Consider the following 14,375-nt stretch of genomic DNA (forward strand, 5'->3'; position numbering starts at 1 on the left):
GCTCTAGTAAGCCTATAGCACAGACAACTGTGCCAGTAGGACATCATCCTGAAAGCAAGATGAGGGCAACCAGTTAATAGCATGTTGCATGTTATTCATCCTCTTATTATCCAAGTAGGAAGTGAGACTACAGGAAGACTTGCCCAGCATTGAAGGAATAGGAAATAAGCCTTGCTGAGGAGAAAAATAAAAAAGAGGAGGGGAAAAAAAAAATCCAACCATAGTATCTGTAGGTTCCTACAGTGCATAAAAGACCTGTCTGAAAACAAACTCACTGTCAATAAATTAAATAATATACTGGACTGGCCATAGCTGGAGCCAGACACCCACTAAAGCTGCTCTAGTACCCCCTTTCTTAGACGGACAAGGGAAAGGGAAAATAGAAGTGGTGTGTTATCAACACACTTTCCAGCGACCACTACAAAACCCAGCACTACAAAAGATGCAATGGGGACAACTAACTCCATCTCAACCAAACCAGATACAAAGAAACCCAAGGGATGTTTGTAAAGCCTCAAAAGGCAATGCTTCTTGTTCTCTGCTTCACTAGTGATTCTGAATAGATGGCTTGGAGATCTAGTTTTAGTGCCCTTGTGCAAAATTCATGAGGAAATAAACGCAAGTCAAATTAGCTCTGCTGAAATTAAGTACCACCCTCCACTCCCCAAAAGGTCTTGTGGTTTTGTAATATTTACCTAGGTAGCTGTATAATGCTAGTGCAATATTCATAGCATAAAGGGCTACAGTCTGATATCCAGAGCTCCAGGAAAAAAAAAAAATAATCAAAAGAATTATCAGTTGCAAGCACATGCTAAAAAGTACGTGCGTTGTGTACGCAGAGTTATCATCATTTCCACCTCTGCAATTTGAATATAAAGCCTTCAGAAACAAAGACTTTCTGCAAAATGTACAGGAGTAATGCTAAAAGCATAAATAACTACTTCAAGAAAACAAATGCAGGTTGGATTCAAATTTTTCATAGCCAAACAATTTTTTTTTTCCCCCTCAATACTGCAAGTATCTGTCACAGATATTGACTATATCAGTATATGAAAAAAAGGTTACCCCCATTAACTATCCTTAATAGATAATACTGTCTTAAAAACAAATCAGTACTCTTGTAACACACATTTCAAACTCCAAGGAGGCAATACATTCCTGGGAAATGAGATTTCAATTCTTAAAAAACAAAACTACAAATATTCAACTATGGAACTTACTGTGACTTGGTTTTATTACCTGGGTTCGTAGCTGTTTGATTTCTGTTTCAAGTTCTTTGATTTTCTCTTCTCGTTTCTGAAGTTCGGCTTGTGCCTCTTGTCGAGCTGTGAACTCTTCATCAAACTGTAATGATTAACCAAGACAGAAATGTTTGTTCACGTATGTCCACACTAGATACTGTATTTTCAGGAATTCTTTCAACAATATCACAACTAGAGGAGCAGATGCAGTTTTCTGTGTTCTTCTAGTGCCACATGGTAGCTTCAATCAATAAATCATGGCACAGAACCACAGACCCAGGTGCTTAGTACTGTTGTATGTTCAACAGGTTTCTCCCCACCTCAACAGAGCACTTCAGGCTTCTCAAACTAAACTCAACAATATATCTCACGCAGTGACCTTAAATCCAAAAATCATGCAGCTTCAACATTATCAGCCCTAAAAATAACACAAGAAAGGAAGTGATCCCTTAAGGCTTGATATCTCCACATGAAATGAAAGGTCAGTTTACATCCCAATTGTGAGAAACGTGCTGTGTATTTTCATCCTGCTGCTGTTTGGTAGGCTTAAGAGATTAGCAGCATCTTTCAAAGATTCCTCAGTTCATTCTTCCACAGAAGAAACCAATCTACCACTAGGAAGAACACGTGTTGAGTGCAACCTGCAGTGTACATGATAACTCACCAGGAAAGCACCACAACAATTTGTTTTCTATAAAGTTCAGACACCATAGTTCCCATTAAAAAAATGCATCCACATGTAACATTAACTTCATTTAAGGCTTCACTTGGAATTTGTAATCATCATGTTCAAGAACATGCCTTTTGGTGTGCAGAAGACTTCTTAGACCAGACCAAATTTTGAATGGTTTTAATATACAGTAACATGTAAATGAACTTTAGCACTACTCCAGCTAACGCAGTACATTCCATATCCTTCAACAGGGTGTGGTGTGATTGAAACTGAGCCACTAACATGATTTTGGAAACAGGAATTTAAGTAACATGAGAAAACACGTATTAGCAAGGTACTGTCAGCACTAACCTGAAGAGTGAGATAAAGCAGAAGGATAAGCATGAATTTAATTATAAAAATTCCCAAAAATTTTTCTTATGAGAAATACATTGACCTGGAATTCTTCCTACAGAAGTAATTTTATTTATCTAACCTCTCCAGTATCTATAAATTGTCCATGACTGAAATAAGACTTAGTTATCAAGATGCTGATAAAAGAACTGGACCAAAAGAAGGTATCTGTCAAAAAAGGTTCCCAAATGCACTGTAAGAATCCTAGATGTGAATAATGAGGAAATAAATTAATCATCCTCAGAACATTGTAATTAGCCATGGGCATTATAAGGAAATAAAGTGGCATTTTAATGTCAGCATCTCTGGACCCAGAAAGTCAACACTTTTCCAAACACTGAATGACACTGCTTTTCAAGAAATTTCTTCAAGTTCTAAAACAAAGCTAGATGAAGAGTTATAAACTTCTCCCCACAATTTTTATCCTTTTTAAGCATATACCTGCACTTTAATTATTTAACCCTGACTAAGTGTTTCAGGACAAAATAGCAACAAGTGGAATGTTTCCTATCAGGTATCTACAGCAGAGGAATACAGCTGAAGGTATGTACAGCTAACAATACTCTTCTGCTTTTGAGCTCAGCATAAACTGGAATCTTAGCCTTGCACAAAGTCACAGAAAACCCCCAAATCCACAGAGTTATTAATTGAAAACAAAACACGCTGCCTGTGAGAAACACTATTTCTCAGTTTCCACTAAATTTCTACTGTTAAACAAGCCTATGGTGTCCCTGTCAGGCTTCTGTTCTATACCTTACAAACTTAGAGAGCGATGATTAGGACCCACCTTTTTGGAAAATTCTGCTGCTTTCTTTTCACTCTCTTCAACTTTAGCTTTGTCCACACATGAATCTAGAATTCAAGTAAAACAGCACACAGAAGTCAGGTAAAATGTATCAGAGTTCTGAGGTGCCTTCCAACTACATCATGATGGCACAGAGGCCATGTAAATGAAACAACAAATACAAGGAATTACTAGGTTGCTGTCATTTACCACTGGGTGAATTATTTTGATGGGCAAATTTTGCAAATAAGGAAACAAAAGGGGAAAAAAGGTGACAACAACATCCTCAAGAAAAATCATCCATAGCTCTGTCTCTGACATCTAAATCATATGCTCTCCTCTTTTACATGAAGCTACTACTATATGGGGGGGAAGATTTTTACACTGTTATCAAGTTATAGTTAATTCTGAGGTTTCAAATCAGAACACTTCCTATTCAGATCAAAACCCAAGCTTTTATTTATTTCAGTAAAATTATTTTGTAGACAGGAGAATTTGGATGGACTGTGAAGCACAGATTATGAAGGGCAGCTTCCCTGCCTCAGAGGTGGTACAAAGCACTTATACTGACTTCTCACGAAGTGCAAATCTCTAAGCATTTTATAACCGAGGTAAGTGCAAGTAACTACTACAACTATTATAGTTCAAAACTGACAGGGAGAGACCAAGTAATCTTTAAAACCAGCAGGTCAATGGGAAAACAGCAAGGTGATGGGAAGGTCAGCTGATCATGTTGACAGTCGTAAGTGACCAGCAAATGCAGACATATTCCTTAAATACGCAGGATATCTTTTCAGCACAGCATCCTTTTCTTGTTCCTTTTGTCACATCACCAAAAAAAGATTTTCCCAAATGAAAGGGTTCTCAAAAGCAACTACTTCCCCCTATGAAATAAATACTGTAGAGATGCCCTTGTATTTCAGGAACACAATCTACTCCAATCTTAAGAAAACCATAAAATGACACTTGAAAAATCCTGATAACTGCCATTTAAATCATGTATTATTTATTCATCTGTTTCGTTCCCATGTGACATGAATATCTATACTCTCTCAACGCTTTAATTAATTTGCCTTAAAGTAACCCCAGATACTTGGAAAATATCACAGAAAATGTTCTTAGAATTAATCATATAATTATATATCCACTAACAATTAACAGTAACTAAAATTTGGTATTTTTGACAGACCTGGACTTCAATGAGTTTATGAACAAGCAAACTCTGGATATTAAAACAGTTTCAGATGGAAATCAGGATGAATCTGGAGAAGCAGTGTCATTTTAGTAAAGACTGCAGAATTTGATCTGGCCTTCTCCACAAGTAAAACTATTTTCAGAAAACTGAAAAAATGCACACAGTCAATTTAAGTCCAGATGGGGTGGGGGGAAGTGCACTTCAGTAAAACAAAGTAAAACTAATTATAGTATACAAACCAACAAGATGAGTAAAATCCACATCCATTCTTCCTCTGCATTTAAAATCGGGGTCCATTCCACTGCAGTGCAATACTATCTGTGATACACACTCTTCTATTATCTTGTAATACTGAGGTCTAACAAAGAACACATTTTACAAGATAATAAGTACATGAATAACCATTTACTCAACATGGAGGGGGGAGAAGAGGTGACATTAACGCCTAATGATGTGAAATACACAATCATTAGTAAAAGGATCAAGTTAAATGACTTATTGGTACTCTGGCTAGTAAGACACTGTTGCCAATTTCTCAGGACAAAATATGCAGAAGTTCAAGACTCCAAATGTTGTGCACTTCTCATTTATTCTTTACCTGACAATAATCAATAAGCCTTTATTATGTTCACTAACTGCTGCAAGGATTATTTTGCACATTCTCAACAGTTAATCCAATCCCTGGAAATAGTACCAGTATTCAGTTACAAATGAGTTAATTACTAGCTAATTGCTTGATACACATCTCTACAAAACAGCCTCAGGAATCTCTAAGAATAGGAGATTCTATGCTCCAAAGTATTATTCTGTATAGAGCAAAGTATTACATCTCATTTTCACATACCACTGAGTTCTTAAAGTGGGAAACCCTCAGACCTCAATTGATGATACTTCAAACCAAAGAAAAGTTATAAAAATTGGAGATGTATCAGGTTATATTTTACTTCTTAATTTTATCAACTTAGATATCTTTATTATTTTTTTATCACCCCCTTACAACAGAAAAATTACTTCCTAACATAGTATTTTCTGTCTGGTACTTTGACACTGCTAAGGCACTAAGAAGGGAATTTAAGAGATGCTTACACTGAAAACACAAGATACAAGGCACTGTATTTTCTATTATTAGCTATGCAATTAACCTTCAAGTTCTTTAAAGTCATGAAGCTATCGAACTTCAATAAAGGAACAAGTGTTCATTTTGTTAAAAGATTTTGGGATAAGGGTGTTAGAGTAAGATTCAAGTGTTTAAAATAAGCATTATTGTATGCAACCAGATCTTTTCAAGATGAACTTTGAGCAGAAAGATAAATAACAACAGCAGCCCCAGTGCAACTAGTCAAGCACAGTTGTGAGCTATTCAAGTTTACCAGAGTCTAGATTCTGTTTTTTCCCCTTACAGTCAGTATCCAAACCAATCAAACCTGCCAGCTGACACTTACCGGACATAGTAATCGTTTCTGATGAGAAGGAAATGTTGAAGAATCGACAAGAAGTAATTTTCAGAAGAAGTGTCTTTCAACATATTATACAGCAGATGGAACACTTCATTCACATCAGTGGAAACATTGTTAAGGAAATAAAAAGACTTATGAAAACAAAACACCAAACAAAACCCCTACATCCAAACAAACAAATGCATACCAGAGGGGGAAAATAAAGCCCTTAACACTACACAACACCCACTCCACCCTGCTTCCTAGAAGGTGCTCGTACTACTCAAGTGAAACCCTTACTAGTAAATATCCTTCTTCTCCCCCCAATATGATAACCCACAGAAACTGCCCCTTGTTTAGAAACTAAGATCAGAGAATCACAAAATTGTCGGGGTGGAAAGGACCACAAAGATCATCCAGTTCCAACCCCTTCCATTACCACTCAGCAAATTTTTACAACACACCTTTTACCATAGAATCCTATAAATACATTCCACATTAAGCTTTCATTTTCATTCTGAAGGAAGCCAGGCTACTGGCAAATACACACTAGTCAACCACTTGCATTTTTAGTGCTTCAGAACCTACTAGCAATATTGTTACACCTTAGTTACCATAACTATTTTTTCTTCAAACTAATAATGTTCTATGGATGTAACTGTATATATCCATGCATCATTACAGAGAACATTTACCAAGCTAAACTGCTTATAAAAAAACACATTCAGTTCCCAATGACTTACACTTGACACAAATGGAACTACTAATTTTATAGAAAAGTTTAGAAAACATAGGAAGCAGAAATAAATCTCCTTGAGAAAGGCCCTGACAAGATACAGAACTGTGACAAACTGCACATTAAGCGTTCAAACCTAAGGTTGATACAATTAAAGACAACAACAAGTTGTAACACCATTTCCAAAAAGGATATTCCATTTCAGCTTTGATATCATTGAGTCGATGCGACAATTCAATTAAGTCTTCTTCTTTGTTTTCATCAAACACTTTCAGCTGAATATCAAGCTCTTCATTATCCTTATCTTTCAAGCCCTATTTTTTCAAGGCATAGGATATCTTACTTTTCCCTTTTATAAAGCAACACTTAAAGAAAGAAAGAATTCCTCCCCCTTCAAAGATCACATAATGACAAAATATAAGATACTAGACTTGGAAACAGGAGTAAGTTGTAATTCAGTGTCAGAGGGTTTTCATAATTGCACAGGAGAAGGAAAATTAAGGCAAAATGTCAGCAAATATAGCAGGTATGGGCTGCAGAACAAATAAGCCTTATAACTGAGTTCTCCTAATGGGACATAGTCAGCAATTTATGCTTGTTTATGCCAGAGTTTGTCTAAAAAAAGAGAATATTTTAAAACATTAATTAAAGTGAGCTTAAGAAACCTAAAAAGGCATAAAGATGATATGCTTGCAACTTTCTGTTACAAAGTTAATCTAGATCATAGAATGAAACCAATCGCAGTACATGAATGAATACTTAGAAGTAACAAACTAAGATAAAAAATGAAAGCTCAGAGCAGAGAAAAAAATGTTTGTCTTGTAAGCAATATAAGTGACTTATCTAACTTGGGAAGCAAGTTTAGCTTATTCCTAGGCAAAGCACAAAAAGGAAAATAGCTCTGAAGCCCTTAGTTTGAAAGCACTCCATGCTTTAAATGAAAACTAGCCTGTAACTGTTATGAACAGGATATATACAAACTGAACAGTAAGTGTGCCTGTTCCCCCAAAAAAGTATAAATTCATATCACTTCTGATGATTGAAAACCACAGAAGGCCACTGTGACAGGACAGGTTAAGAGACAGATATAGATCCCCTTCCTGATTTTTTTTTATTCATGAAATTCATACATTTCCTGAACATTTACCCCTAAGCACAGATATGAACAGGATGTCTTCTTGAGATGCTTTACTGTCAAGGAAATTGCTTTCTCATGCAAAACAAAAACCCCAATTGTCCTCTCTGTTCACTCCCTGGAAAATTCAGTCAGTCAGTCATCTCAGTAAAATGTATGTCATAATTAACACCTTGCAAATAAAAAGGCAGCAAGATGGCATTGTCTATTTTAGTTGATATTACAAGTTATACAAAACACTAACCTTGAGACAGAAATTCAGCACAAGAGCTTTTTAGAAAAGATTATCACTAAATATTAATTGCTTTTAAATTCATCTCTCAATGTCAGTGCAGTCTACAAAGTTTTCTGTCAAGATTTATTACAATTCAGTCCATTTGCCACCTAACTCACCCCAATTCTTTGTTTAAGCATTGACTGACTGTGTAAACTCACTTATTTTTAATCTACTGAAAAAGAACTCTTCAGGCTTTCAGATGTTTGTATCATCATGATACAAAGCCTAAATAAATACCTTCAGGAAAATTAACAGACACACCTCGGTAAGTTTCAAAACTCCATGCCCTAAAGCCTGGAAGTTCTCATTCCTGACAAAAGTTGATGATTCAAAACTTTGTATCTTAGAAGTTACAGCAGTATAATTGTGTTTCAATTACAAGCAGGCACTCTTTCTCCCATCTTTTGTGAGAAACTTCAGAGTACCTTAATTAAATACATTCTTGATGTCAACAAGGCAATGGTTTCTTGGTTAAGAGTTGTAAATCTAGCTCTCAGTCACAAATATTCATAGACAGCCATATCCATAAAGGGGTACTTCTGTGCAGCTGCATGAAGACATGTAGTCTCAAAGAGAATGGAGGGGATTTGATTTTTCCTTCAAAACTCCAAATGCCTTCTCAGAAAGCAGATTAAAGAAAAACAGATTTCACAGAAAACAGGAACAGCAGATACAAAGAAAATTAATCCAATATTGGCTCCACAGCCAGACTCACATCCACTGTATGTGCTTTGAGCTCATCATGCTCAGTTTGACTACCCTAATTTCATTCCTAATACCTGGACTTGCTTCAATTACCATTCTGCTTTACATGGCTAAAGAGAAACTAAATTTGTAACTGTGATGAATGAAAGTGGAGTTGGGACTGATAGTCCTTCCCAGATGTGACTTTGCCCACCACAACCATACAGATCTACCACTCTCAATTATGTGGTCATCTTCAACAATCACAAGCAGTTGTTTAACTGTGACCAATTCCTACACACAAAATACTTACAGGCAATATTTTCTTCAGGCCACAACGTAAAAATTCATTTCTCAAGTGTATCCTGAAATCAAGATCTTCTGGAGAAGTAACAAGGGCATTGATGAGCTGCATACATGCTACCTGTTATTGGAAATATAGGCACAAACCTTTAGTATGCACAGAATGAAAACAAATGCAATCTTTGATGTTTAACTATAAAACCAGATATGAAGAGATGGATATTATTTATTATATGGCACACATGAAACACTTGCAACATTAAATACTCTTCCATTTTCACCTTGTGAGAGCTTCTGCTATGTCAAAACTGTAACACATGAAGAACCACATTTTATTTCAGAAAGCTATTCCCACAGTACAGTTCCACACTGCAACTCCTTTTTCTCCCCTGCACCCATCAACCTGACAACTACCTGGTTCTACAGTAACTGAAAATTAAAGAAGCAAAAAATAAAAAAAATCAAAAACCACCTCCAAACACCCATAGACAAAATAATTCACATCACCAGGTGTCTTTCCTACTCCCACACAGCACTTTTACAGAATGCCTGAAGTCTCAGGATACTGGCTAATGCTTTAATTGAACAGCTGTGCACTTTAATTGATTTACTTTAACACAGGTAGACAACAGAATAATGCCAAAAGTGCTGATCCACATTAGAAGACTAAAAAGGGACTCCAGGGAAATAATCAAGTTTGGTAAAAGGTGTTAGCCACAAACAGAAGCAGCATTAGAGTGGAATAAATAAATAAATAAAAATCAATAGCTGCAAAGAAAAAAAAGGCAGATAAAAGCACCCTTCCTGTTTTAATTACATTCACTATTTAGTTTTAATGGAACACCTTACAGAGTCTTAAATTCCTATTAGAATAGTCTTTTCAAAGGCACCTCCTTTATACAGCTGCATCTTCAGATAATGCAGTATCATCATGCTCGCTTGAATGATTCTTGTTATTTTACTGCTATGACATGACTTAACAAGCCAAAGTACATGTCCAATCTGAAATTAATAGAGAGAAGAGGTGCCATCTGCTATGATTGCTTTTGCCAGAAGAGACTCCAGCTTAATGGCTTGTGCTAATACATTACAAGTAAAGAATGATTTTGTCAGAAAAAAAGTTAATGAGTCTTGCAATTGCACCTTTACTGAGGTTTCAGGGGTGGAGGAAGCAGGGGAGCAGGAAAGTACTGTGGTGGTTCTTGTTTATTTTGAATCAACAAGGTTGTGGAGTAAGAAACAGCTTCAGACAACTTCAAAATTAATTCTTTCATGATAGTATTATTAAGATGAGAAGGTCATTTACAGAAACTTACCGAACATCATTAACTCATTAGCTCTGAAAAAAAGAACTACTGATAGGAAAGATGGTGCTAATACAACTATAGTTGACATAAAAGATCTAATAATAGAAAAAGCTATCCCTTCCATGCAGGCATACCTGCCCTGATTCGATTTTTACATATCTTTCAGCCATAACAGCTGAATTACAAATTTCAGCAATATACAGTTTATGCAAATATTGTGTAAAGAGGAAAAAAATAAGTTCAAATCATCATGTAGTAGGATACTCAGTCACTTGGTCTCTATGTAAACACCTGTAGTTACCAAAACTATGCAATTTTTGCAAGTTTGAGTTCTTACAGCAACCAAAACTCCTGGAATTCTTCAGGTGTATACAGAGACTAAAAAAGAAACTACATCCACTGACATATAAGGAGAACTGAGCTTGTGACATAGGATATGCCTGAGAGGATTATTTACTTTATAAAAATGTTTTTTACAACTCACTAGATTATCCTTAGAGAAGCACCAGTGGCTGATAAAGTGCAGGTGTCAGACTTTTTTAAAAGTCAACCCTTTGATTCACCAGAGGTAAGACAGGGTTTATCCTGCACTATCATTATAAGGGAGAACAACACCAAGTTACCAAGACACTTCACAGCCAAATAAAACTTTGCATTTCCTATAAAACTTCAGCACAAATAAAAGCCCCTTCAAAACACTTTACTGTCTCCAAAGATCTGTGCTCATCTATATCTTCATTCATTAATGTAACAAAAAGGCGAACAGTACTAGATAGTATGTTCTTGCCACAAGCAGTGCAAACAGTAAGATACCTGAAGCTTGTGCTCAGTTAAGGAACTCTGGTTGTGGTTCCAAATTAAACTCAATTACTCACTTTAAGAGCACAAGCCAAACTTGTTCTGTCTTGTTACAAATGTCTTTTAAATGATGGCCTCAAATGAATATAAGTACAGGAATTTTAAGTGGGACAAGACTGAAGGAGGAGGAGCTATTTAAACATGCAGTGCAACTTAGAGGTACTTTTTTGTGCTTCTTCCCTAAATTCAGAAGGCACACAGTGAGCACTGCCTCCAACTCCTTGAATATCAACTTCCTTGGGGCTCCAATAAGAGTAATCAAAACACTTCAGAGGACTGACAGCTGGATTTTTATGGGTCCAATAAAGCACACAAAATTCCTGGCCAAGAAGATTGAGCAATGACAAATATTATCAAATGCTTTCACACGCTTATTGCATGGGCATTTCATCTGGCACCTAAGAAAAAGCACCACTAATTGGCCTCTTTTTACTACAGACTTCTTAATCCTTTTGCAACAAGGAAGTGAGTTCCTTGTTTTCACACTGGTAACAATTAGCAAACCTAGTATCAGCAGGCCATTTGCATTCATTTTTCCTATTTTACTGAACATCGGAGTAAAAGCCCTAAAAGAGTTTGCTGTTAAGTAATTTAAAGATCATAGAACTATACTGTTTTCCAGTATTTAAATTATTTATGAAGTATTAGTAAGCATACCCAAAAAAAATTAAACCCACCTGCAGCTGTAAGAATTCGTGGTTTTCCAATCCTTCAACAATCTGAGAAAAACGTTCCCTGTTGTGCCTCTCAGCAGCAGTTGTTATAGCACCTAAAAGCTTGTCCAGACTAAGAAAAAGACAAACTGTCAAAAGGTACACCACAACCAACTTGTTAATTTCAAAGATACCTAGCCCATTCTTTACACAACTCAAGAGTTTCATGCACTGACAGAGAATCAGAATGCATTTATCTACATTTATCTATACAAAGTTGATAAGAAACCAAGAATCAATGGTTAAAATATCTGTAACACTGATGTTGAATTAAAACCAAAGTCAATGTATCTCCAAATTGTGGTGACATTCAGGTCAGAAACAGCCAGTGAGGAGGGAAAAAGCAATATTTACCTTTGCAAGACTGAGCACTAGGTATTAGTCGACATGTTTAACAGCTGGGAGTTATAACAAATTGTCTTTCCAGAAATTAAAACCTTTTAATCTATTTGTTGTGCAGACGACACGGAGTCCGTACTTTTTTACCTTCAGTAAACTAAGGCACTCAGTAATTCAGAGCCAACATATGCCAGCTGATTATCTCTGCTCCAAAAAGCTCATGGACAAGTGCTACACAACTGGAACTATTCAAGATTTCAGCTGCAAAGGTATGGTTTTTTTCCCCCCTTGTCAAATTGGTTATGTTTGGTTAGGGAGGTGATACTTTAATAAAATCAATAAATATATTTGTTTCTATATTATTATGTTGTGAACTACTGACAAATTTTAAGTGTCAAACCAGTTCATCTTCCCCAGGGAGATGCCCCAGTCTCAATTCTCCCTACAATATTAGGTTCAGTAGTGCCCCAGGCTAACACAGAGGGCTTAAATGACAGCTTTCCTTATGGCAGTTAACACTTCACAATTTCTGATCACGCTCATCAATGCAACAACTTGTGTATTTATTTTTTTTCAGTAGCCATTTATGAGCTGCAATGGCTCATTAAGTCTCATCTTCTTTATACTAAGCAATCATAGTCCTTTCATACCATCCAATTAAGCCACGAGGTTTAGATCTCTGCTCATTTTCTTCTGTCTCATTTAATACTCGAGTAATTCATCCAAACAGGTACATTTCTTTTCATTTAGACCACATTAACAAAGTAAAGACTTAACATTTGTTTCACTGACAAGTTTTCTCATCCATGTCCAAACTGACAACTCAGGAGCATTAAAAAAAGCTGAAAAACATATTGTTTTAATGTGTTACTTACATATTTTCTTCTCCAACAATGCAGATAGCAGAAAGTATTTTTACTGTTTCAGTCATCATATGTGGTTGCTTCGGATCAATTGCTCTTGATAACAGCAAGAGACTTCTTTCATCTCCTAGAATCCTTTGTAATCCGTACTTGAAGAAACAAAAAGCTTACAGTGAAAAACTTGTATTTGCCTTGAATGCACCTTTGGGCTTCAGACCCTTAGGAATCTTCACACCTCCTCCCCCCCATTTGAAGTTTAGCAACACTGTACTACAGCCTCCAGGCTATACAGCTTGGGGACACAAGTCAGCTCTTCCTATGTTATATTTAAAGCTTTCTCCTAGCAAAGAGAGTTAGCTTTTAAGGAAGATTCCATCTCTTTTAAAATCAGATGTCCACCAAAAGACAACTTAGTTTGACCTTTTGTCTGAAATATCTCAACAGTATAGAAATTTGATGATTTTCTTTCCTGTAACAGCTTTGGGCAAGTTGAAATAGTATTTTACACAACGACCAACAGAAATGGATATACTTTTCTGAAACAACTATCTTTATGTATATTCTATTTTGCCTTCCACAGAAAATTACAGATTGTGACCAAGTAATAGTAATCAAAACTAACTGCAATGCACAACCGTATATGCTACAGGTGGGGGAAAATAAATCATTGTGACACTTCATTAATTGCAATAATAATGTATTGAAATCTGAATTTATAAAGAAATCATTTGCCTTCAATTGCATAAGAAATTAATTTCCAAACCTACTTGTCTTCAGTCCTTACAACCATCCTCTTTCAAATGCTTTCCTTCCAAAAATTAGTGATAGTTAACAAGATTAAGCAAAATAGCATATTCTGAAAGGTTTATAAACAACACTCTCAGCAAGTCACATCAAGTTTAAGACCTACATTCCCAGAGTCTGTTGACCCTGGATACACAAGCTTTCCTTCCTTTTCTGAGATTCATCAAGCTACATTTATCCTGTAGTCAACAAAAGCCACTTATGCTAGAAGCATCTGAATTGGAAATATTTCTTACTTTATTGTTCATAAACGCTTTGAGGCACTGGATAAGTTTATGTTGATTCTTCTTATCAATACTTTCTTGCCTTGAAGGAAAAAAATAATGTAAGTTCAAACAATCCTTATAAGCTCCTCCACCCCTCCCCTCAGGTGATCTGAATCCTTACTGTTTCTTGTCAAGAAGCTTTTCCAATGCATCCAACAGAAGTCCAAGACCTTCATGTCCAAAATTGTTAACCCAGCTAGAAGAAGGAAGAAAAATGCTTTTAATACTTCTTCATAATGGGTAAAACTTGCAGAATTGTAGCTCCAATACTGTTTGTACATCTGTTCATAGATGCTGCTTAAAGTCTCACTTCCCAGGAAGACCTGATAAACAGTCAAGACAAATGCTTCCAACAACCAGCACCACTG

At 36.1% G+C, this 14,375-nt stretch overlaps 1 protein-coding gene across 3 annotated transcripts in view; it reads right to left on the reverse strand.

Moving 5' to 3' along the window:
• DIAPH2 (diaphanous related formin 2) overlaps positions 1 to 14,375 on the reverse strand; it is a 238,918-nt gene that overhangs the window by 191,562 nt on the left and 32,981 nt on the right. For all 3 annotated transcript variants that reach the window (XM_068151840.1, XM_068151839.1, XM_068151838.1), the window contains 10 exons: positions 14,129 to 14,203; positions 13,978 to 14,047; positions 12,950 to 13,086; positions 11,700 to 11,808; positions 8,868 to 8,978; positions 6,654 to 6,772; positions 5,729 to 5,845; positions 4,526 to 4,644; positions 3,095 to 3,159; positions 1,240 to 1,344 (listed from right to left, as the gene is read on the reverse strand). In XM_068151840.1, the coding sequence (XP_068007941.1) occupies positions 1,240 to 1,344; positions 3,095 to 3,159; positions 4,526 to 4,644; positions 5,729 to 5,845; positions 6,654 to 6,772; positions 8,868 to 8,978; positions 11,700 to 11,808; positions 12,950 to 13,086; positions 13,978 to 14,047; positions 14,129 to 14,203 (1,027 nt within the window). The remainder of the gene's footprint in view (positions 1 to 1,239; positions 1,345 to 3,094; positions 3,160 to 4,525; positions 4,645 to 5,728; positions 5,846 to 6,653; positions 6,773 to 8,867; positions 8,979 to 11,699; positions 11,809 to 12,949; positions 13,087 to 13,977; positions 14,048 to 14,128; positions 14,204 to 14,375) is intronic.

This window comes from Melanerpes formicivorus, unplaced genomic scaffold, assembly GCF_026170545.1.
Source record: "Melanerpes formicivorus ecotype bairdi unplaced genomic scaffold, bMelFor1.0.p_v2 SCAF_22, whole genome shotgun sequence".
In the NCBI taxonomy this organism is placed as follows: domain Eukaryota; kingdom Metazoa; phylum Chordata; class Aves; order Piciformes; family Picidae; genus Melanerpes; species Melanerpes formicivorus.